Below are 25,254 nucleotides of genomic sequence, written 5' to 3' on the forward strand. Positions count from 1 at the left end.
ATTTCTTTTTTGATTTTTTAGTTGATCAATTTACTATTCAAATGTGTTACTTAATTTCCATATATCTTTGAATTTTCTGGTTGTCCTAGTACTACTGACTCCTAGTTTCATTCCATTGTGTTTAGAAAAGATACTGGTATGATTTCATCTTCTTAAGTTTGTTAAAACTTGTTTTATGTTATAACATGGTCTATCCTGGAGAATGTTCTATATGTCCTTGAGAAGAATTTATATTCTGCTCTTGTTGTATGGAATGTTCTATGTATGTCTGTTAGATTCATTTAGTCTATAGTGTTTTTCAAGTATTCTGTTTCCTTATTGTCTTTTTGCTTGGATCTTCTATTCATGATTAAAAGTAGGGTATTGAAATATTCTACTATTCTTTTGTTACTATTTCTCCCTTCATGTCTATCAGTGTTTGATTTGTATACATAGGTGCTCTGATATTGGGTATATTTATAATTGTCATATATTTGTGGTATGTAAACCCTCTTGTCTTTATATAATTTCCTTATTTGTCTTTTACGTGACAGTTATGAATTTAAAGTATATTTTGTGTCATAGAAGTATGATTACCCCTTCTTGCTTTTGGTTATCATTTGCATGAAATATATGTTTCAAACATTTCACTTGCAGCCCATTTATGTCATTAAATCTTAGGTAAGTCTTTTGTAGACAACATACAATTAGATGTTGTGTTTTGTTTTGTTAATTCATTCAGCTATTCTCTGTTTGACAGTTTAATCTATTTACTTTTAAAGTTTTTATTGATAGAGTAAGACTTACTATTGTCATTTTGTTAATTGTTTTCTGTTTGTCTTGTGGCTTCTTATCCTGCGTTTTCTCTTTTGTTGTCTTCCTCTGTGTTTCATTGATTTTTTTGTATGTGTGACATGCTTTTGATTCTTTTCTTACTTTCTTTGGTGTATCTTCTATAGGAATTTTTTGTTGTTGTTACCATGGGGCTGACATAAAATACAGCAATCTATTTTAAGTTGATAACAACTTAACTTTATTTCCATTCACCTTTTTACTCCCCTCCCCCCAAACTCTTTATCATTGATGTCACAAATTACCATTTTTAGGTGGCATGTCCATTAACACACTTTTAGTTGTTATTTTTATATTTTTATCTTTAAGTTACATACCAGAATTTAAGGTGATATATACACCACTGTTGGAGTATTACAATATTCTTTATTTGTCTATATATTTACCTTTACCAGTTAACTTTATACTTTTATATACTTTTGTGTTGCTGTGTGGTAGTTTTTTCATTTCAACTTTAAGGACTCCTGTTATCATTTTTTGTAAGGCAGGTTGAGTGGTGATAAATTTCATCAGCTTTTGTTACCTGGGAAAGTCTTTATTTTTTCTTAATTTTTGAAGGACAGTTTGGCTATGTATAGTATTCTTGGTTGGCAGACTTTTTTCTTCCAACACTTTAAATACATCATTGTACTCTATTCTGCCTGCAATGGTTCCATTGATAATTCTGCTGATAGTCTGATGGACGTTCTGTTGCACATGACTAGTCACTTTTCTCTTGCTTCTTTTGAAATTCTCTTTGTCTTTGACTTTTGACAGTTTGATTATAATGTATCTTTGTGTAGCTTTGTTTACATTTAATCATGCTGAAGTTATTTTGGCTTTTTGAATGTAGATGTACATTTCCTTTCCCAGATTTGGGAAGTTTTCAGCTATTATTTCTTCAAACAAGCATTTTGCCTTTTTCTATCTTAGTCTTTTTGGATCCCCAAATGCATACTTTGGCTCACTTCATGTTATCCCGTAAGTCCCTTAGGCTTTCTTTATTCTTTTTTATTTGTTTTCCTCTTTGGTCCTCTGACTGCATTTCAGATGTGCTGTCTTTCAGTTTGCTGATTCTTCTGTTTAATCAAATCTACTGTTGAACTCCTCTAGTGGATTTTTCAATTCAGTTATTGTATTCTTACATTCTAAATATCTGTTTGGTCATTTTAAAAAATTACTATCTATTGATGTTCCAACTTTGTTCGTGTATCAGTTTCCTGAGCTCACTGGGCAGCATTATGATGGTCATTTTGACTTCTTTTCAGGTAATCACATGCCTCTGTTTATTTAGGTCAGTGTCTGTGAGTTTATTTTTTATTTTTTTTTATTAGTATGAGCACACTTATAGGCATGTAATAGCCATTAAAATAATAATTTTATGTGTGTGTGTGCGTGAGAGTATGAACGAGAACATTTCCACAGTATTCTTCTCTATAAATGTGGCGGAGGGGAAATTCATCTATATATATAATAGCATCACTGAAGACATGAAGGATTATGGGAAGCCTTTTTGCTTCTTATTTAATTCCAGAGGCATTTGGGGGTAATGTAACCAAATTTTCTTTTGATTATTTATTATTGTGAGAAGGTTAATTATGGCGTTAATTTAACTCTTAATTTACAGAGTTAACATAATGTGTTTAACATTTTAACCTTGATGTTTCATTTAGCGTAGCTGTCAAAAACTTTTACTTAATTGACCCCAATGAGAAAAATTATCTGAAAAGAATAAAATATGATATTTTATTTTCATATGATACAAATACTTTCATCCCATGGTACAAGTACAGGTGTATTTAATAAGGCTCAATCTCTAGTCCTACAATAAACGTGCATTTCACATGTTCTCTTTCTCTCTTCCTCTCTCTTTCTGCTTTTCTCTCTCATTCTGCCTCTCCATCTCCCTCTTCTCCATTTTTTCCACTTCTGTTACTTTTATTACTCTTTTTGCAGTCATATTCATAAGCAAATTATTTAAAATTTAAGAAACATCCAGAATAATTTTGGTCTGATTCTTATAGCAACCTGTGCATTACTGAGTGGGATTATCTAGGATTGAGATTTACAGTAAAACCTCCCTAAATTGACTAGTTGGGTGAGTCTACACCTGTAATCCTTAACACTGGTCAGACTTTAGAATTACCTGGATTCTCTTGAAAGATACTGATTGCCTAGGTCCCTCTCCTAGATATTTTGATGTAGTTGGTTTGGGTTCCACACAGATATTTTCAACAATTTCCCTATGTGCAATTTTTATGTGCAAGTCCAGTTGATAATTACTGATCTACAATCTTGCGACTCTAAGTGTGATCATTGAATCAGCAGCATTAGTATCCCTTGGGACCTGGTTATATATGCAGAATTTCATGTCTCACTCTAGATCTACTGATCAGCATATACATTTAAATAAGATCTCCAGGTGATTTGAGAAACATTCATTGACAGTTTACATTGGCTCTGTTAAAAATTACAAGAAATCAACTAAGTTTGAAGCTAAGCCTGTACACTTATGTTTTCAACCCTGTTTATGTAAGTTGTATTTATATAATAATTGTAATATTATTTAACTACTATAAATACATACAAATATATAAATCGATTAAATACAAATATGAAATGAAATAAAATTTGTTTTATACAAATTAAGTTGAATGATTTGGAAAAAGTTGATAAACTAAAATTACTAAAAAAGTACTCTTTTTCTCATTTTAATGTTAAATTTTTTAAAACACTATGAGTCTTTAATGTAAAATGCAAGCATTTGAAAGCAAATGCAATCAAAATTTTCTTGATTATATTCAAGTTTAAGTATAGCACATCTAAACTCTACCTTTATGTCTAGTTAGAAAAACATTGGCAAATCATTGTATTTTAGGGTTTAGAATGAAATAAAGTTGAATGAATCCAAATTCTAACCCATGGTTTTGAGGGTTAACTAACTAGAGATGTGGAGATTTGACTGGACTAGAAAGTGAAGCCCACTGTGTCACCCACTTTAGGCAACACAAACTTTTTTGGGTTTCAGTTAAAATATGTAACACAAAGATAGATAGATAATATTTCTCACCTCATGAAGTTGCTTGAAGGAATAACAAAACTTAAAGAAATACATCTAGCAGAGTTCCTGATGATTTGTATTCATTTGGTAAAATATGTTTCCAGCTCTTTCTTCAGTAAGTGTATTTTTCTCCTTTGAAAATTTTATTTTAACTTTCTTAGTTTGTAAGTGTGTTTTATGTGTGTATATCTACTGTTATTTTTAAAAATTATTTCTCGAAGGACTCTCTGGTCAATTACTTTTTACAGTAATAATTTTCACTGAGTAAAAGTTTTAATAATATTTCTCAATGTATTCATTGTCATGCATAATAGAATTTTAAAAAACTTTTTCTTAGGTTTGGGGGTACATGTGAAAATTTGTTACATAGGTAAACTTATGTCACTGATGTTTGTTGTACATATTATTTCATCACCCAGGTATTAAGCCCCGTACCCAATCATTATCTTTTCTGCTCCTCTTCCTACTCCCACCCTCCCTCTTCAAATAGACCCCAGTGTCTGCTGTTTCCTTCTTTGTGTTCATAAGTTCTTATCGTTTAGCTCCCACTTATAAGTGAAAACATGTGGTATTTGGTTTTCTGTTCCTGCATTAGTTTGCTAAGGATAATAGCCTCCATCTCCATCCATGTTCCAACAACAGACATGATATTGTTTTTATGGCTACATAGTGTTTCGTGGTGCTTGTGTACCACATTTTAAAAATCCAGTCTGTCATTGATGGGCATTTAGGTTGATTCCATGTCTTTGCTATTGTGAATAGTGCTGCAATGAACATTCATGTGCATGTGTCTTTATGGTGGAAAGATTTATATTTGTCTGGGTATGTACCCAGTAATGGGATTGCTGGGCTGAATGGGAGTTCTGCTTTTAGTTTTTTGAGGAATCACCATACTGCTTTCCACAATAGTTGAACTAATTTACACTCCCACCAACCACGTATAAGTGTTTCCTTTTCTCTGCAACTTTGCCAGCAAATATTTTCTTTCATTCTGTAGGTTTTCTCTTTACTCTGTTCATAGTTTCTTTCGCTGTGCAGAAACTCTTAAGTTTAATTAGATCTCACTTGTCAATTTTTGCTTTTGTTGCAATTGCTCTTGGTGTTTTTGTCATGAAATCTTCACCCATTCCTATGTCCAGAATGGTATTGCCCAGGTTGTCTTCCAGAGTTTTTATAGTTTTAGGTTTTGCATTTAAGTCTTTAATTCATCTTGAGTTCATTTGTGTACATGGTGTAAGGAAGGAGCTTCAATTTTCTGCATATGGCTAGCCAGTTATTCTAACACCATTTATTTAATAGAGAGTTTTCCCTATTGCTTGTGTGTGTTTTTTTTTTTTTTTTTTTTTGAGATGGAGTCTTGCTCTGTCGCCCGGGCTGGAGTGCAGTGGCCGGATCTCAGCTCACTGCAAGCTCTGCCTCCCGAGTTTACACCATTCTCCTGCCTCAGCCTCTGGAGTAGCTGGGACTACAGGCGCCTGCCACCTCGCCCGGCTAGGTTTTTTTTTGTATTTTTTTTAGTAGAGACGGGGTTTCACCATGTTAGCCAGGATGGTCTCAATCTCCTGACCTCGTGATCCGCCCGTCTCGGCCTCCCAAAGTGCTGGGATTACAGGCTTGAGCCACCGCGCCCGGCCCTATTGCTTGTTTTTTTTTATCAGCTTTGTTGAAGATCAGATAGTCGTAAATGTGCAGCCTTATTTCTGGGCTCTGTATTCTGTTCTATTGGTCTATGTCCTGTTTTTGTACCAGTACCATTGCTGTTTTGGTTATGGTAGACTTGTAGTATAGTTTGAAGTTGGGTATTGTGATGCCTCCAGCTTTTTTTTTTTTTTTTTGCTTAGGATTGCCTTGTCTATTTAGGCTCTTTTTTGGTTCCATGTGAATTTTAAAGTAGTTTTTTTTTTTTTTTTTCTAGTTCTGTGAATAATGTCATTGGTAGTTTAGTAGGAATACCATTGAATATGCCAACTGCTTTGGGCTATGTAACCATTTTAATGATATTGATTCTTCCTGTCCATGAGCATGGGATGTTTTTCCATTTTTTTTTGTATCTTCTCTAATTTATTTGAGGAGTGTATTGTAATTCTCTTTGTAGAGATCGTTCACTTCCTTGGGTAGCTGTATTCCTAGGTGTTTTATTCTTTTCGTGGCAATTGTGAATGGGATTGCCTTTCTGATTTGGCTGTCACTTTGGTTCTTGTTGGTGTATAAGAATGCTTGTGATTTTTGTACACTGATTTTGTATCCTGCAAATTTCAACTTTTATTATAGATTAAAGGGTACATATGCAGGTGTATTTTATGGTTAAATTGTATGATGCTGAGGCTTGAGGTCCCAATGATTCCATCACCCAGGCAGCAACATAGTACCCAACAGGTGGTTCTTTAGGCTACACCCTGCTCCCTTTCTCCCCCATCTAGTGATTCCCAGTGACTATTGTTCTTACTTTAACATCCATGTGTATTCAGTGTTTAGCTCCCACTTATCAGTAAGAACATGTGTTTTTTGCTTTTCTGTTCTCATGTTAGGGTGTCTAGGATGATGGCCTCTAGCTGTGTCTAAGTTGCTGCAAAGGGCATGATTTCATTCTTTTTTATGGCTGCATAGTATTCCATGGTGTATATATACACCACATTTTCTTTATCCACTTCCTTGTTGATTGGCACTTAGGTTGATTCCATGTCCTTGCTATCGTGAATAGTGCTGCAGTGAACATACAGGTGCATATGTCTTTCTGACAGAATGAATTATTTTCCTTGGGTATATATATCCAGTAGTGGGATTACTGGGTTGAATGGTAGTTGTACTTTAAGTTCTTTGAAAACTCTACGAACGGCTTTCCATAGTGGCTAAACTAATTTGCATTCTCATCAACAGTGTATAAGAGTTCCCTTAAAAAAGGTACTCTGAAATTACATGTCAGTAAAACAACTATAAATGTGGATGAAAACAGGGTATTGAAATTATTTCTCTTCAGACTGCTGGGCAAGTATCTATCTTATTACCTTAAAAAAAAAAAAACCCAGTCAAAATGAAACTTTTACTGGAAATTTCTAGGCAACACATTAAAAGGTTTACTTATATAATCAAGACTACAATAAAGCACAATCAAGGAATCCATACTAAAATGTTCAACATCAAAACATGGTTGAATGAGTGTGAATTTGTGTGTTTAAAATGTTTAAATACATATTTATTGTCATATATGATTTCTCAGTTTAACTGATTATTTTCAAACAATGGGCCAAATCCCATCAGATAACATAGGATAAAAAGGCTTCTACTGTGCAAAAGCTCTTTAGTTTAATTAGATCCCATTTGTCAATTTTGGCTTTTGCTGCCGTTGCTTTTAGTGTTTTAGACATGAAGTCCTTGCCCATGCCTATGTCCTGAATGGTACTACCTAGATTTTCTTCTAGGGTTTTTATGGTATTAGGTCTAACATTTAAGTCTCTAATCCATCTTGAATTAATCTTCGTATAAGGGGTAAGGAAAGGATCCAGTTTCAGCTTTCTACTTATGGCTAGCCAATTTTCCCAGCACCATTTATTAAATAGGGAATCCTTTCCCCATTTCTTGTTTCTCTCAGGTTTGTCAAAGATCAGATGGCTGTAGATGTGCGGTATTATTTCTGAGGACTCTGTTCTGTTCCATTGGTCTATATCTCTGTTTTGGTACCAGTACCATGCTGTTTTGGTTACTGTAGCCTTGTAGTATAGTTTGAAGTCAGGTAGCGTGACGCCTCCAGCTTTGTCCTTTTGACTTAGGATTGTCCATCAGAGTGAACAGGCAACCTACAGAATGGGAGAAAATTTTTGCAACCTACTCATCTGACAAAGGGCTAATATCCAGAATCTACAAAGAACTCAAACAAATATACAAGAAAAAAACAAACAACCCCATCAAAAAGTGGGCAAAGGATATGAACAGACATTTCTCAAAAGAAGACATTCATACAGCCAACAGACACATGAAAAAATGCTCATCATCACTTGCCATCAGAGAAATGCAAATCAAAACCACAATGAGATACCATCTCATACCAGTTAGAATGGCAATCATTAAGAAGTCAGGAAACAACAGGTGTTGGAGAGGATGTGGAGAAATAGGAACACTTTTACACTGTTGGTGGGATTGTAAACTAGTTCAACCATTTTGGAAAAGAGTATGGCAATTCCTCAAGGATCTAGAACTAGATGTACCATATGACCCAGCCATCCCACTACTGGGTATATACCCAAAGGATTATAAATTATTCTACTACAAAGACACATGCACACGTATGTTTATTGCGGCACTATTCACAATAGCGAAGACTTGGAATCAACCCAAATGTCCATCTGTGACAGACTGGATTAAGAAAATGTGGCACATATACACCATGGAATACTATGCAGCCATAAAAAAGGATGAGTTTGCGTCCTTTGTAGGGACATGGATGCAGCTGGAAACCATCATTCTTAGCAAACTATCACAAGAACAGAAAACCAAACACCGCATGTTCTCAGTCATAGGTGGGAACTGAACAATGAGATCACTTGGACTCGGGAAGGGGAACATCACACACTGGGGCCTATCATGGGGAGGGGGGAGGAGGGAGGGATTGCATTGGGGAGTTATACATGATATAAATGATGAATTGATGGGTGCTGACGAGTTGATGGGTGCAGCACACCAACATGGCATAAGTATACATATGTAACAAACCTGCACGTTATGCACATGTACCCTAGAACTTAAAGTATAAAAAAAAAAAAAAAAGGCTTCTACTGAATATATCTGTGACTGTCTCTATTCAAATGTTAATTTTATTTTTTCTCTTTCATTTCCCCTTTCTCTGAATAATAAAATAGTTGTCAACTTAGGTCTACCTGGACAGCTCTAAAATATTAAAAGACCCAAGTCCTACCCTCAGAATTTTTTAATTGGTCTGGCATGCAGATAGGGCATTGAGTTTTAAATGTTCTTCAGGTGATTTTAATTCGTATCTGTGGTTGAGATCCATCAGCCTACTAGTTTGGGAGTAAAGGTAAAACCAACTTATAATAAATCACTTCCAGGTAATATAGGTTTCGAGACTGGATGTTCATTGGGATCCTGGGACAAAGTATATTAATGTGATTATTATTCTATTTTTGAATGTATTATGAGTACTCTTTTCCTGATTGAAATCATACTAAATCATTTCACCCTCAGTGCTCATTTTCAAACACTCCTCTGTGTGAAGCATTTCCAGTTCCACCCTTGTAAGACTGTGTTCTTCTCCGAGTTATATTTAGTTACCTATGCATGTGCCCATCATTTCCCACATTAGGCTGAATGCTCCTTGAAGGCAGGGAAGTCGACCTTCTACTACAGTGCTTCAGTGTCAATAAATGTTTCTTAGGTCAGGTGTGGTGGCTCACACCTGTAATCCCAGCACTTTGGGAGGTAAAGGTTGAAGGATGACTTGAGGTCAGGACTTCAAGACCAGCCTGGGCAACATAATGAGACCCTGTCTCTACAAAAAATTAAAAAATTAGTGGGACATGCTGGCGCATGCCTGTAGTCCCAACTGCTCAGGAGGCTGAGGTGGATCGCTTGAGCCTGGGAGGTTGAGGTTGCAGTTCATCGTGCCACAGCATTCCAACCTGGGCAACAAAGTGAGACCCTGTCTCAGAAAAAGAAAAAATAGTTTCTTATTTTCACCAGGTGTTACCATTCTTGCCCTAGGTCTTTATGAAATTGTTTTGGTTCTCCTGTTTATCATTTTGTTGCTTACTGCGTTTCCTTCTCCTGTTCCATCTCAAGTATGCTTTCAAATTTTTCCATCCTCAGTTGCTTCCTTTGCTCTCTCTTCCCTCCTCTTTCTGCCATCCTTTCCACTTGTCTTACTCTACACAGAGCTTGCTCCCTTTAACCTTGTGCTTGTTCTCTTCTCTTGGCCCACATTCTTTGCATAATGGAGTTATTAATATAGCTCTCAGGAAACTGCATTGAAAACTGTCCTCCTAATAGAGCTACCCCTCAACAGTTTCCTCCTTTGTTTTACCTGCACACCAGAAACTGTTCTAAAAGAGCAAAATCACTTTTTCAATGTTTTTTACTTGTAATCTCTTAGTTGAGCACTAATATTTGGTTTATAATGAAAAGAATCATGCTTTGCAGTTCACACAACATTTGATGTTCAATATCTTCAACACTATAACATCAAAACAACATGTATCTAAATGGTGCCAGGCATTTTGAAAAAAAAAGTTACACAAAGTTAAGCCAAAGACAAGATGTTCCTATATTGATCAAATTCACTGGGTTGGTGGTAAGAAAAGATGCACAGAAGGACTGTCATATGGATTCTAGTTCTAACTTTGAAAGTGACAATATGCAAACTTTTCCTTATTATATTATACATTATATTTCTTTGTCTAGTGGTAATGAAACCTGTTTCTTCATGTGTGTCCATGTTCTGTCACTTTAATAGTATTTAAGTATTGACACAAATACTGTATTTTCCTCTAAATGTTTACCTGCAGTCATTCAATTTATTTTTCATATTGTCAGAGGACTAAATGAATTGATTATATTGTCGTTTTAATAGACTGTTCTATGGTACATGAGCCAGGATCAAGAACAAGACTAGTGACAGAAAAGCAGCTAATTTAAAAGAATTTCAGAATATTTTTAGATTGCCATTTAAATTGGTAAAGTTAGAGTAAAAAATTCTGAATCTCTGCTTACAGCAATAGTGCGTGCTTTTTTGCTATTAACTTCTAAACATTCATTTTTTGTTTTCTCAGCATATACATTCTCTAACCTAAAGGCTGATCTGGACAGGATGCTTGAATTTTTGCTCTTATTCTATTCTGGGAGGTACTTTTATCCTTCTTTGCCTCCTAACCCCTCACTACTGCTAAATTTATAGTATTTCAGGGCCTGTTCTCTTTTTGGAAGAATAAGCTACTGACCTAAAATTAAGGCCCCCTAAGGGCAGCACTCTTTGGTCCTTTAGAAGCCCAAGGACATGATGTATATAAAACAGAAAAGGGAAGTTGCACAACTACTCTCAAGATCTCATTTCTTAAACTCTAATATTAGTTTGGCAAATAACTAAATTCCCAAACAATTAATGAGATTAGACAATCATGTCTAATTCATGAATTTGTGAAATATTTAAGCACTCTGAACTTCTAATCATTTTAAATAGCATTGACTCACAAAAACTGGTTTTATATTGGGAAAGAAGAAAGTTTTGTCATCAAATTGTCCAAGGAGACTTTCTTTGAGCATGCTAATTTGCATTATTCATTTTAGTAAGTTACTGCTATGACAGTAACCAGCTGCTTTCTTACTGCTCCCATTTCACAAGTTTCAGATGTGCTCCAGTTGAAGGTAAGCTGTCATTTTACAGAAAGGGCAGACTCTTTCTGTAAGACACAGGCTATAGAATCTTTATTATAAGATGCAAACTTCACAGGTGAGACCAAATGTAAAGGGAAAAATGAGGTTTAGAGAGGTTCAGTTCACTTATTTTTAGATTTCTTTATCAAATAGGAAGCTGGAAGAGAATTTACCAAAAAATTTAACAAACCTTGAGAGTATATTATGCAGGGCCCATGCTGGGTGCTGAATAAAATCCAAAGACAAGTAAGACACTGTCTCTGTCCTGAAATAAGAAAGATGAAAAAGTGTACAACTCACTAGAGAAAAGGAAGAAAAATGTGTTCAGTGCTATGATAGAGATTTAAGCATTGTAGAGAAGAGAGATTAATTTGTATCAGTTAGTGCTCAAGACTTTTATTACGACCATATTGTTAAGAATTGATTCCAAGCGAGTCCAGATTACAAAAGAAGATTGTGGGCTGGATAAATGCAGCATAGCTGATTGGAGCCTATTAAGAATATTACAACACTTTTAAATTTTTTGTTTGACTTTGCAGAATCTTAGCCTGCCTCATGAATGCATTTATTGTACATTATTTTTAAAAAGTATAATAAAAATACAGATATACATAATTATAGTTAATGAGTTATTTTCTCATCCAACAGCTTTGATTTGTATATTGCTAACAAAATATTGGCTCAGAATGAAGTAACTGCTATTATACATTTTTGAGAAGTCTCCCAAAGGGAATAAAAATTTCAAAGCATACCATTGGAAAGCTACTACTATATAAAAGTCTATCCTTAACAGACAACCAATCCAAAGATCACTGATATTTGGTGTTTTGAAAAAGAATTTTAAAGAAACTCTATGTCCCATGACTCACTTAAGTTAATTACACTGACTTTCTTTTTGGTATTTATAACTTTTAATTTTGTAATGAATCGTTTTTAAAGGTATTGATACCAATTGGGAAGTTTAAAGTAGATGCATGTATTTTCAATCAAGTAATAAGAGGAAAAAAGCTAAAGATGTAGTGAGGAAATGTTTAGAAGTAAAATATGATGCCCTTTTGCTTATATATTCTGAAATTTTTTAGATGGGTTTAGATCATTCTTTCTACAATGGTTTGCTGAAGTTCATTTAAATCTCATTAGAGAAACCTGCAGTTGCCATCTCTGCATTAAGGACCAGTAAATCAAGATTTCAATGTGTAACTTAGAATTTTCAGCGTTTTACTGGCTTCTTTCACTTATCCAGTTTTCAATCTGTGTTATAAATTACCTTTCACTTTTTAACAACTGATGACTTCTAAATTTGTCTGTAGCATCTGTTGGCTCCTATTTGCTGTTAGTTGTTTTTATGTTGTTAAAATGGAGGAAAATGAAGGAAAATAATTTTTATTAATTGCTTTCTTGGATTCTCTGATAATTATGACGCTAGTGACTATCCAATTTGCAATGTTTAAGATAGCCTTGGTAGAACATACACATCAAGTGTTACATTGTCCTGTTGAATTTCTACAAGTTGTTGTTAATGTCTCCACTTATGACTGAATAGACTATGTGCAGGAAAGCTCTGTGTGATGTAAATCACATAGACCCTGCTGGGAATGCACTCCCTCGAGTTATGCCAACAGCAGCACCTACTAGAGTCAGAGGAAATGTGTATTTCACATTGTTTAATATTAATAACTAATGAGTAGCTTTGGTTCTATGGGTTAGTATGATTTCAAAATGGTATAGCTTCCTAGTCTACAAAGTGATAAGCCTGTATGAATAAATTAAGTACATCTCCCTAGAAGTTTTATATCTTAAAGTATATACACATAACATATTCAATCTATCACTCAGCATAGACTTTTGAAAACATGGCCTAATTGAAACAGTTCTGCTTTAAGCTAGTAAGTGATTTGAGGTGTAGAAATCCAAAGTTACATCACAAAGAACTAAATGTGGTAGTCACACTCACTCACATATACACAAGCCACACAAGAAAACTAGGGAAGAAGTGAAGCCTCTGGCTATAAACGTGTGCATGCAATTAACATGGTTAAAAGGAGCAGAAAATACAGTAAAAATGATTATTCCTTTATTGTTTTATTGAGGAAGTGAATTTTCTTACTTTATACTCTACTGGGGAGAGGTTAGAAGGCAGATACTTTTCAGTTAGAGAATTCCAGGGATGGTCGTGTAGTCATTGTGGTAGCCAGTGATTATTGTTATCTCTGAGAATTTGCACCTGATACCTACACGGGCTGGCCTTGGTTAAAATTAGGGCATAGGCCCGATCTGCTTTCCCTCCTCTGTTTACACACTTGATTTTCCCAGAGCTCAGTTCCCTCATTTTACCCTCTGGCTGCCTATAAACCTCACTTTGATAATCTGAAGGAGGGACTACATTTTAAAAATATCTATTTTCTCTTTCAGACTTTTGTGTTCCATTCTCTTATGCCCTTCTGAGCAAGCTATCTTGGTAAACTAGACCTCTTAATGGCATATAGTGAATTAATGTAACAGACATTTGTTCTTGTTATTGTTCCTGTTCCTGGGCACCCGACACTCCCTTTTCCATTTTTTGTCCTCTGTCCCCCAGGAGCCTGACTTCTGCAGCCTGCATCACTCTGGTCTCCTTGCCAGCTAGTTTCAAGTAGCGTTCACCAATGGGAGACACTGGCAGGAAATTGGAAGGCAGGAGGAGGAGAGAAGGTTGGCTATGTTTCTTTCCTGCACCAAGCTATGTCTCTGGCAGTAGTTGTGCTCTCATGATTATAGCTTTCACAAGGCATCCTCTCCTCCATAATTCTGGCTTACACTGGTCTCTAGTAAAACCATTTTCTTCCCTTGTTCCTTAGCCCTAGGGTGATGATGATCCCTTGCCTTTACCACAATATGGATCCTTCAGCAGCCCTTGTTTGTTTTCTTAATCTTAATCCAGCTGTCCCTTCTTAGAAGTGCTTTCGGGTTCCTGAGTTTCCATATAACTTATGGATTATTTAATCATAGAATTTCAGTTTGGCTTCTCTTAGAGTTAGTTGTGTATGAGTCTGTCTGCCCTACTAAATAGTGAGGCACGAAGCACATTAAATTTGTCTTTGAATTCCAGTACCTAGGAGAGTATCTAACATGTAGTAGGAGCTCAGTACATATTTGTTAAATGTATGAATAGGTTAACATGACTGTTACTCTCTCAGTCTTCTCTTAGAAAACTCCTAGAGCCATTCTAATGGCATTTTTATGATTCCTTGCAGTGCTTTTAGGAATCATTATATCTTTGTTTGAATTTCTTCACGTTTCTCCTCTAAAGAGTCTAGGAAAGAAATATCCTACTAATATTACTGAATATTCCATGTCAATGTTAGACTTATGGAGAATTACAGCAACTGATCAAAAAAGAAGTGAGATAAAAATCACTCACTTTGGGTTCTCTCTAAGCCAACTTCATCCTGCTTGTGCTCATTGCTTGAAAGAGAATTAAGCAATTGTGACCTCATTCATTTATGTGCTTTTTCCCTCCCTGCCAAGCTCCATTTGGTGCCCTATTGTCCCACAAGTTGCCTATTTGAGTCTTTTGAATTAAGAGTTTAGAGCAGAAGGCCCATCTGCTCTACGTGAATATTAAATTATCAAAAGACTTTGTATAAGGAGAATTTACCCTTGTGTTTTTTTAGCAATGTTTCCTTTCCCCTCTGTGTAAGAAAGATTTAGAGCACCATCGTTTTTCTTCCACATACGCTTGGACTTGAATAGGCTACAGTTATCAAGTCATATAATACAATAGGCTTAGAAACCTTTGAATGGCAGGTACTGAATAGATGTAAGAAAGGTTTTATTTATTCTCATTATCTTATAAAATATAGTACTTAATATATATATATATATCTCCCTGACCTCTAATTTTTAGGATTTTTTTTTGTTTTCATGAAGCTCAGTAACCTCAACATACCAAGACCTAGCATGTTGCATGTTTAATTATGTTGAGGTTACTGAGTTTCATGAAAACAAAAAAAATCCTAAAAATTAGATGTCAGAGAGATATATTTTGCGATCAATCATATTAAGTAAATGCACATACCATTATAATTCATAATATAATAGATAGAATGCAACTGACAGATCTATAGTTTCATTTTGAATATTCACGAGTGAGCATATTTTAGCCAGACGTTAAGTCATATGATTAGTGCAAGTAAATTTCATTCTTTGCTAGCAAGCTCTAAAACGTTCAAAATCAATTGGCTAGAAGATATGCATTATGTAGTCAAATTTGTTAATAAATACTGTGTAAGGAGATGAATTGAAGGATGACATTTTTAAAACCGTGCATGTTTCCATTATTAAATGTGCAACTTTAAAATAGTTTTTCAAGGACAGTGAGAGTCGGGTTATATTTTGGATCTTAATATTTCTACAACAATATATTGATATTATTAGGAGAACAGACCAGGCATGGTGGCTCATGCCTGTAAATCCCAGCACTTTGGGAGGCTTAGGCAGAGGGACCACTTAAGGATAGGAGTTCGAGATCATCCTGAGCAACACAGCAAGACCCTGTCTCTAAAAGAAAAAAATAAATAATGAAATTAAAAAGTAAAAAGTATGTCTAATTTCTTTATTCTTTATTATTGGGAAGTCAATACTTTTAAAGGTAATAGGGATATATGAATTGCAAAGAGTGAAAGAATTTCTCATAATTCACACAGTGGAATTAAAAGAAAATGTACACATTCACTTTATAGAATTTGTATAGTTAAAATAAAAAACTGGATTTAGTAAATATGGGAAACAAATTGCCGGAGTCTATCAGTTGATCACTTCCACTGGTCTTTGAAATAATTATCTTGGGGTAGATCTAGATGTTATGGGGATCTGAAGCATCTACAATATTGGGTGTCTTTTCAAAGGTAAACAATATAAAATTATGAAAGGAGAACTTAGTTCAGCATCTTACAAGGAGCCTAAGCCAGAGAAGGACCCTGAAAATTAGGCACCATTAGCTTTAGGGTAAATCTGTTTTGCCTTAGGTGATGAGTCAATGTAGGTAGTATGAACTACTTCAAAACAAGGAAATGATTTCTGTTGGCTAAATGTTTGTGTGAATTGTAAATATTTTGCAAGTTTTAGAGAAGATTATTTGATACTCTGTGCGTTTTTTATGGATTAAAAACATATCTTTCCATGCAATCTAAGGTTACATTTTAAAATTTCACTTAATTGTGATGGAAGCAAGGCAGGTTTAGATTAAGACCTGTCAACGTCCTAGATGGGGTGCCCTAACCCATACATACTTATAAATAAAATAACACTAAACCATAAAACCTAAAACTTACATGGATGTGCTGAAATGAATATAGCTTCTTTCTATTATAATGTTCTATTTTAAAATTCTGTAATGGTATATAAAACAAAAACTTTTCTCATATTGTTCCCCGAGTCTCATATTACCCCTGATTTATTGCCACCCTAAGTGCCTACTTAATATGCCCTAAGTGGGACATCATCTATCAGGCAAGTAATTGACTTTAAGTCTGCTTCTTGGCAGTACTTTTTCAGAGTCTAATTCAGACATGTCATTGCCCTTTATCTTTTTTGTATCTTATTTTACTCTCTCAACTTAATTTGCATGACACTAAGTTTACATGTGCCTTGCAGTAGATTGAATTGAGGTTTCTGGTTATTCAAACATGTTGAAAAAAGGTGTAAAACATGTGGAATGCTGTTACAAGATGATCTGATCCCTTCTAAGCTATTTTTCCCAATAAAATAAATACATCTGTATTTTTTCCTCCAAAGCGATATGCCAATTTCAAGGACGAACCTACTTTGAAGGAGAAAGAAATACAGTCTATTCGTCTTCTGGAGTATGTGTTCTCTATGAGTGCAAGGTAAGAAGACTATTCATGGGTCTTTCAAAATTGTTTCTATTTATAAACACAATAAAATTTTCTTGACTAGCTCAACCTTGAAATACATTTTTGAAATTCTAATGCAAAGAGAAAATTCACAATATTAATTATAGTTTGAATGTGAAGAAATTATCGTTTTTAAACATGTAAATTAGTGGTTGAAAAATAATTTTTCCAATAAATGAAAATGCTATTTTGTCAAATTAAAGCTTTGTGAAGTTGTCTTATATTTTCCAAATTCAAATAAGCTCCTTATTTGCTATTGAGAGGAAAATGTAGGTGAAGTTAGACTTAGCTTTTTGTCACTCATGATTTTCTACCATGTGAGAAATATTGCTCAGTTCAATTAAAAACCAAACAAAAAACTACCTAACTAAAATTAATTGTTGAATGGAGTTGAGACTGATATTTATCTAATTCCCTTTGGAAGGAATGTTTTAAATTAGTTAAAGGGGAATTCCTTACAAATTTACTTGCCAAGGTTTCTGAAGCAAATGCGATTCATTAGAACTTTTGCCCCTCAACCTACTAATTGAAAAATTAAATATGATTCACAACACTTTTCATGTTTGTCTTTTGTAAATTATAGTGTTATATTTCTTGACCTTAATATTACATTTCAGTCCTTATTCTATATGAAGGAAACTGTCTATATATAAAATTTCTGCTTTAGGGCTTCATTTTTATTTGATAGTTAATTTTCCTCTTTAAATGCCTCCTATACATAGTTTGGGAAATGATTTAGTATGTATAAATTATGCAGAAAATTAAGATAGTGATTTATGCTGCTGGCACCACCAATCAACTGTGATTACTAAGAGTGAGGGAAAGGAAAATCCTAAGAATTTTGCCAAGACAAATTGAATCTGAAAGAAGCTATCCACTTCATACATCTTAATTTGGAAATCCTTTGAGATAAGCAAGGAGGAGATGCTAAGAGGCAAGACTGTGACAGATTTGATTTCTAGAACATGAAAGCTCTGATTTCTTCATGCCCATTATAAAGTATCCTCTCTGCTTCTTTTAGTTTTAAATCAGCTTTCCAATGATGTAGGTTCCCATCTTAGAGAATAGAGGCACAGGAAAATTAAAATGAATTCCTCAACCTGTATTTCAAGATGATGGATTTTCCTTTATCATCATCCCTACACCAATGCCATTTTAAGTGGAGTATGTTCCACAATAGATAAAAGAATTGGAAGATAGAGTGAGATCTAGTAACTCCAAAATGAGAAAAGAGACTCAGAGAAGTTACTTCAAGGAGGGAGGAAAACTTCTGCCCACTGGCTTCTAATAGTAATCTCTAACATTAAAATTTTGGCTCTAAATTTAAAAATCTTGAGGGCATTTAAAGTTTCTCACTTCTCTCTCTCTCTCTCTCTCTCTCTCTCTCTCTCTCTCTCTCTCTCTGTGTGTGTGTGTGTGTGTGTGTGTGTATGTGCATCCTATTCATTTTACCAGAATATGTCTCATAATACTGATAATTGTGGTTTAGAAATGTACTGGTATAATTGCCTATTGGATTTTAAATGTGCTATTATATAAGATTTTTTGGTTTTAAATAGGTTCAGTTAGAAGTCTGTATAGAGGCAACACAGCAGGTGCTCGTAAATTTTAGATAAATGAGTGAATGTTACCTTTTATTTGCTGAAACAAAAGGCACCATTTTCTACCTTCTAATGCTGCACCGTGCAATAGAAATATGATGCAAGCCACAAACAGAATTTTTGCTGGACTATTTTTTTTCTGTTTTCTCCCATATATCCAAAATATCATCATTTCAACATGTAATCAATGTTAAATTTATTGATAAAATATTGTACATTCTTTTGTTATACCAAGTCTTCAAATTCTCATGTGTACTTTGCAATTACAGTGTAAAAGGGCCACATGTAGCTAGTGACTACTGATTGAACAGCACAGCTCTATCAGATCATCATAAGCTTTTGTACTAAATTCTTCACTTTAAGGACTTCCACAGTTTCTTTTCCCTTCAAGGCCCTTAAAGCTCCTGTACTTACTTTGCTGCATAATTGACAACTCTCTCACACAGCCATTTTCTGAGCTGTCAATTCTAGTCCCTCTTTGTTCTTTTATTGTCAGTTTTGTGGCTTTGAAAATATTGGCAGTCCTAGGGGTCTGTGACTTTAATAGTAACACAGAAAACACTGTGGTTTAGAAAACCAGATTACCGGATATTACTACTAAACCAAAAGAAGACTAGCATTTGACTCCACTGTATACATGCTTCCTGCCACTTTCTTGACAAGAGCTTATGATTTGGAGAAGGTCCTTTACATAAATGAGCCAGGAAAAGGCAGATATTGAAATGTGAACTTCTTCTATGAAAGTATTTCTTGCAGAAATTGTGTCTACAAATCTAAGCTATTGACCAGTAGTTAAAATGGAAGCTTCCAAGTTCCAAGAGTTATTACTTATGTATTAGTTCGCATAATATAACATAGTTAATGATCCTTATTTTTAGGAGATTAGAGACCAACCGTATAGAAAATAAATGCTTGCTCCTAAGGCAGGAATACTTCAATTATCAGAAGTGTATTTTGTATTTTGGTTTCTCCCTGGGAAGTATTTAATATTTTTCACTGCAAGAATTACAATGATTTTACATTGATGTATTCATTTATTCAAGAAAATTTTAAGTGCCAATTCGATGCCTGAAAATGTGTTAGACATTAATTTACAAGAGACATGCATCCTGCCCTCATTTTCCTTGTAGTTTTGTGGGAGATATCCAATATTTCTTACCGGAATCATCTGTGAGAATCTCCTTATAACAAAACTTTTCTTTTTTTTTTTTTGAGACAGAGTCTCGCTCTGTCGCCCAGGCTGGAGTGCAGTGGCCGGATCTCAGCTCACTGCAAGCTCCGCCTCCCGGGTTCAGGCCATTCTCCTGCCTCAGCCTCCTGAGTAGCTGGGACTACAGGCGCCCGCCACCGCGCCCGGCTAATTTTTTGTATTTTTAGTAGAGACGGGGTTTCACTGTGGTCTCGATCTCCTGACCTTGTGATCCGCCCGCCTCGGCCTCCCAAAGTGCTGGGATTACAGGCGTGAGCCACCGCGCCCGGCCAACAAAACTTTTTCAGAAAACTGAAATGTTTCGAAAGCTCAATTTTTATTTACTGTTTTTTCCAAAAGCTGTTGATGTAAATCAAACTGGTTTTTTTTTTTTGCCACATTTGTCATCTGGGCTTGCAAATGTATTGTAAAACGAGCAAAATTTTCCAGGATTCCCCAGATGTTTGGCAAATTATAGACATGGCTGCAGTGTGGTAGAATCAGTGTGGCTGATTCCTATTCTAAAGACTTGTTTATTCTGAAGACTTTCCAGTTGGGATTTAATGTCATTTTGCAAGTGAGCCCATGACAGGTGTGCAGAGGTCCTCAGGACAAAAATTTCTTTATCTTAAAAGAGCCTTCTCAGTTGCTGGATCTGGAAACTTCTTAGCACGTCCTAATGATACAATTTGAAGCACTTCTTTTCTGTTGTCTAACAGGACCAGACCATGAAACTTGTTGAGAGTTCAGGCTGTCCAGCTTTGGATTGTCCAGAGTCTCATCAGATTACCTTGTCTCACAGCTGTTGCAAAGTTTGTAAAGGTAAGACTTTTTTGAGAAGTAAGATTTGTGTGCAAGAGTTATTATTGTAGGCTAGTGCAACTGACATGAAGTGGAAATTCTCATAAGCAAATGATTTCCATAGACTAATAGTATTTCCCTATATGCTCTCCTAATTTGTCACAGAGTGGCACAGCCGGTAGTCATGAAATATTTACTGAACTGAATTAAAACTGAACTGCTCCCATGCATTTCTGCAAGTTGTCTTGAACCTGTCTCAAGCTCTGGATCTCTAAATTTCTCTCTATGTGCTGGTTCGGAGTCAGCACAGCTTTGCTAAAAAAAGTTACACAACAATATTGAGTTAGTTATTTTACTGTCAGTTACTGTTTCTTGGCAAGTGAGTTTTGTTTGTTTTTCTTTTCTCCTCAGCTTCTTTTTATAACTTACCTAGAATATTTTTCATTATGACTACTTCAAATCCCTCTCTTCTTGATTCTACTCTCAATTCTCACCCATAGGCCTCTGGACTACTGAGAAGAGAGAGGCCATCAGACATATATTGTTTGTTCTGTGTTGCCTCTGATATGATAGAACTAGAACTAGTAATTAGAAGGGACTTTGATTATTAGTACAATATAATTAGAAGGGACTTTGATTATTAGTTCAAGATAAGAAAACACTAAAATTTGTGCTATTCAAAAATGCAATAGGCCAGCCCAGGGGGCAGTGAATTTCCATCACTAAAGGTTTTTACACTAGATATCTTATTATAGATTCATGTATTAAATTAAAGCATAGATTATATGGAACTCTTTAAGATCCTTGCCAGTCATGAAATTATATGTGCCTTCCTGTATTATATTGGAATTATATGCTTGTGAATCCATCTTCTACATTAGACAGTGTACCTTGTGGGCAGGGCTGAGTCTTTATGTTCACCTCTATATCCTTAATACCTACTATGATACCTGGAATGTAGTTGGTACTTATAACTGATGTAATTGGTGCTGTATAACAAACTACCCCAAATAAGCTACAGTACTTATTTGAATAATAACCTTTATGTTGATGCAAAACACAGCTTAAATAGAAAAAGTAGTTTCTTAAAAAGAAACATTATGAAACATATGCTATTTTGTTTTCTTTTAACTTACTCTATTAAAAGTGGACATAGGATAGATCCTAGATCACCCACACCCATTTTTATTTACTTATTTATTTATTTAATTTATTTATTTTTTCCTTAATTATACTTCAAGTTCTGGGATACATGTGCAGAACGTGCAGTTTTGTTACATAGGTGTATATGTACCTGTTTGCTGCACCCATCAACACGTCATCTACATTAGGTATTTCTCCTAATGCTATCCCTCCCCTAGCCCCCCACCCACTGACAGGCCCTGGAATATGATGTTCCCCTCCCTGTGTCCATAAGTTCTCATTGTTCAACTCCCACTTATGAGTGAGAACATGTGGTGTTTGGTTTTCTGTTCCTGTGTTAGTTTGCTAAGAATGATGGTTTCCAGCTTCATCCATGTCCCTGCAAAGGATATGAACTCATCCTTTTTTATGGTTGCATAGCATTCCATGGTGTATATGTGCCACATTTTCATTATTATTATTATTATACTTTGAGTTCTAGGGTACATATGCACAACATGCAGGTTTGTTACATATGTATTGCTGCACCCATTAACTCATCATTTATATTAGGTATCTCTCTTAATGCTATGCCTCCTCCCTCCCCCCTCCCCACAATAGGCCCTGGTGTGTGATGTTCTCCTTCCTGTGTCCAAGTGATCTCATTGTTGAATTCCCACCTATGAGCGAGAACATGCAGTGTTTGGTTTTCTGTTCTTGCGATAGTTTGCTGAGAATGATGGTTTCCAAGCTGCATCCATGTCCCTACAAAGGACACGAACTCATCCTTTTCTTGGCTGCATATATTCCATGGTGTATATGTGCCACATTTTCTTAATCCAGTCTGTCACTGATGGACATTTGGGTTGATTCCAAGTCTTTGCTATTGTGAATAGTGCCACATAAACATACGTGTGCATGTATCTTTATAGCAGCATGATTTATAATCCTTTGGATATATCCCCAGTAATGGGATGGCTGGGTCAAAAGGTATTTCTAGTTCTAGATCCTTGAGGAATTGCCACACTGTTTTCCACAATGGTTAAACTAGTGTACAGTCCCACCAAAAGTGTAAAAGTGTTCCTATTTCTCCACATCCTCTCCAGCACCTGTTGCTTCCTGATTTTTTAATAATTGCCATTCTAACTGGTGTGAGATGGTATCTCATTGTGGTGTTGATTTGCATTTCTCTGATGACGAGTGATGATGAGCATTTTTTCATGTGTCTGTTGGCTGTACGAATGTCTTCTTTTGAGAAATGTCTGTTCATATCCTTTGCCCACTTTTTGATGGGGTTGTTTGTTTCTTTCTTGTAAACTTGTTTGAGTTATTTACAGGTTCTGGATATTAGCCCCTTGTCAGATGAGTAGATTGCAAAAATTTTCTCCCATTCTGTAGGTTGCCTGTTCACTCTGATGGTAGTTTCTTTTGCTGTGCAGAAGCTCTTTAGTTTAATTAGATCCCATTTGTCAATTCTGGCTTTTGTTGCCATTGCTTTTGGTGTTTTAGACATGAAGTCCTTGCCCATGCCTATATCCTGAATGCTATTACCTAGGTTTTCTTCTAGGGTTTTTAGGGTTTTAGGTCTAACATTTAAGTTTCTCATCCATCTTGAATTAATTTTCGTATAAGGAGTAAGGAAGGGACCCAGTTTCAGCTTTCCACTTACGGCTAACCAATTTTCCCAACACCATTTATTAAATAGGGAATCCTTTCCCCATTTCTTGTTTCTCTCAGGTTTGTCAAAGATTGGATGGCTGTAGATGTGTAGATTCTGAGGGCTCTGTTCTGTTCTATTGGTCTATATCTCTGTTTTGATACCAGTACCATGCTGTTTTGGTTACTGTAACCTTGTAGTTTAGTTTGAAGTCAGATAGCGTAATGCCTCCAACTTTGTTCTTTTGGCTTAGGATTGTCTTGGCAATGCGGGCTCTTTTTTGGTTCCATATGAACTTTAAAGCAGTTTTTTCCAATTCTGTGAAGAAACTCATTGGTAGCTTAATGGGGATGCCTTTGAATCTATAAATTACCTTGGGCAGTATGGCCATTTTCACGATGTTGATTCTTCCTATCCATGAGCATGGAATGTTCTTCCATTTGTTTGTGTCCTCTTTTATTTCACTGAGCAGTGGTTTGTAGTTCTCCTTGAAGAGGTCCTTTACATCCCTTGTAACTTGGATTCCTGGGTATTTTATTCTCTTTGAAGCTATTGTGAATGGGAGTTCATTCATGATTTGGCTCTCTGTTTGTCTGTTACTGGTGTATAAGAATGCTTGTGATTTTTGCACATTGATTTTGTATCCTGAGAGTTTGCTGAAGTTGCTTATCAGCTGAAGGAGATTTTGGGCTGAGATGATGGGGTTTTCTAAATATACAATCATGTCATCTGCAAACAGGGACAATTTGACTTCTTCTTTTCCTAACTGAATACCCTTGATTTCTTTCTCTTGCCTGATTGCCCTAGCCAGAACTTGGAACACTATGTTGAATAGGAGTGGTGAGAGAGGGCATCCCTGTCTTGTGCCAGTTTTCAAAGGGAATACTTCCAGTTTTTGCCATTCAGTATGATATTAGCTGTGGGTTTGTCATAAATAGCTCTTATTATTTTGAGATACGTTTCGTCAATACTGAATTTATTGAGCGTTTTTAGCATGAAGGGTTGTTGAATTTTGTCAAAGGCCTTTTCTGCATCTATTGAGATAATCATGTGGTTTTTGTCTTTGGTTCTGTTTATATGCTGGATTATGTTTATTGATTTGCATATGCTGAACCAGCCTTGCATCCTGGGGATGAAGCCCACTTGATCATGGTGGATAAGCTTTTTGATGTGCTGCTGGATTCGGTTTGCCAGTATTTTATTGAGGATTTTTGCATCAGTGTTCATCAGGGATATTGGTCTAAAATTCTCTTTTTTTGTTGTGTCTCTGCCAGGCTGTGGTATCAGGATGATGTTGGCCTCATACAATGAGTTAGGGAGGATTCGCTCTTTTCCCATTCATTGGAATAGTTTCAGAAGGAATGGTACCAGCTCCTTCTTGTACCTCTGGTAGAATTCGGCTGTGTATCTGTCTGGTCCTGGCCTTTTTTTGGTTGGTAGGCTATTAATTATTGCCTCCTTTTCAGAGCCTGCTATTGGTCTATTCAGGGATTCAACTTCTCCCTGGTTTAGTCTTGGGAGAGTGTAAGTGTCCAGGAAATTATTCATTTCTTCTAGGTTTTCTAGTTTATTTGCGTAGAGGTGTTTATAGTATTCTCTGATGGTAGTTTGTATTTCTGTGGGGTCGGTGGTGATATCTCCTGTATCATTTTTTATTGCGTCTATTTGATTCTTCTCTCTTTTCTTCTTTATTAGTCTTGCTAGCAGTCTATGAATTTTGTTGATATTTTCAAAAAACCAGC

General features: G+C 35.5%; 1 protein-coding gene across 4 annotated transcripts in view; it reads left to right on the forward strand.

The window, feature by feature from the left end:
• Positions 1 to 25,254, forward strand: part of NELL2 (neural EGFL like 2) — a 388,158-nt gene that overhangs the window by 145,781 nt on the left and 217,123 nt on the right. For all 4 annotated transcript variants that reach the window (XM_030939199.1, XM_030939200.1, XM_030939202.1 and 1 more), the window contains 2 exons: positions 17,024 to 17,115; positions 20,652 to 20,754. In XM_030939199.1, coding sequence (XP_030795059.1) covers positions 17,024 to 17,115; positions 20,652 to 20,754 — 195 coding nt within the window. The remainder of the gene's footprint in view (positions 1 to 17,023; positions 17,116 to 20,651; positions 20,755 to 25,254) is intronic.

Source organism: Rhinopithecus roxellana, chromosome 10 (assembly GCF_007565055.1).
Source record: "Rhinopithecus roxellana isolate Shanxi Qingling chromosome 10, ASM756505v1, whole genome shotgun sequence".
NCBI classification, from domain to species: Eukaryota; Metazoa; Chordata; class Mammalia; order Primates; family Cercopithecidae; genus Rhinopithecus; species Rhinopithecus roxellana.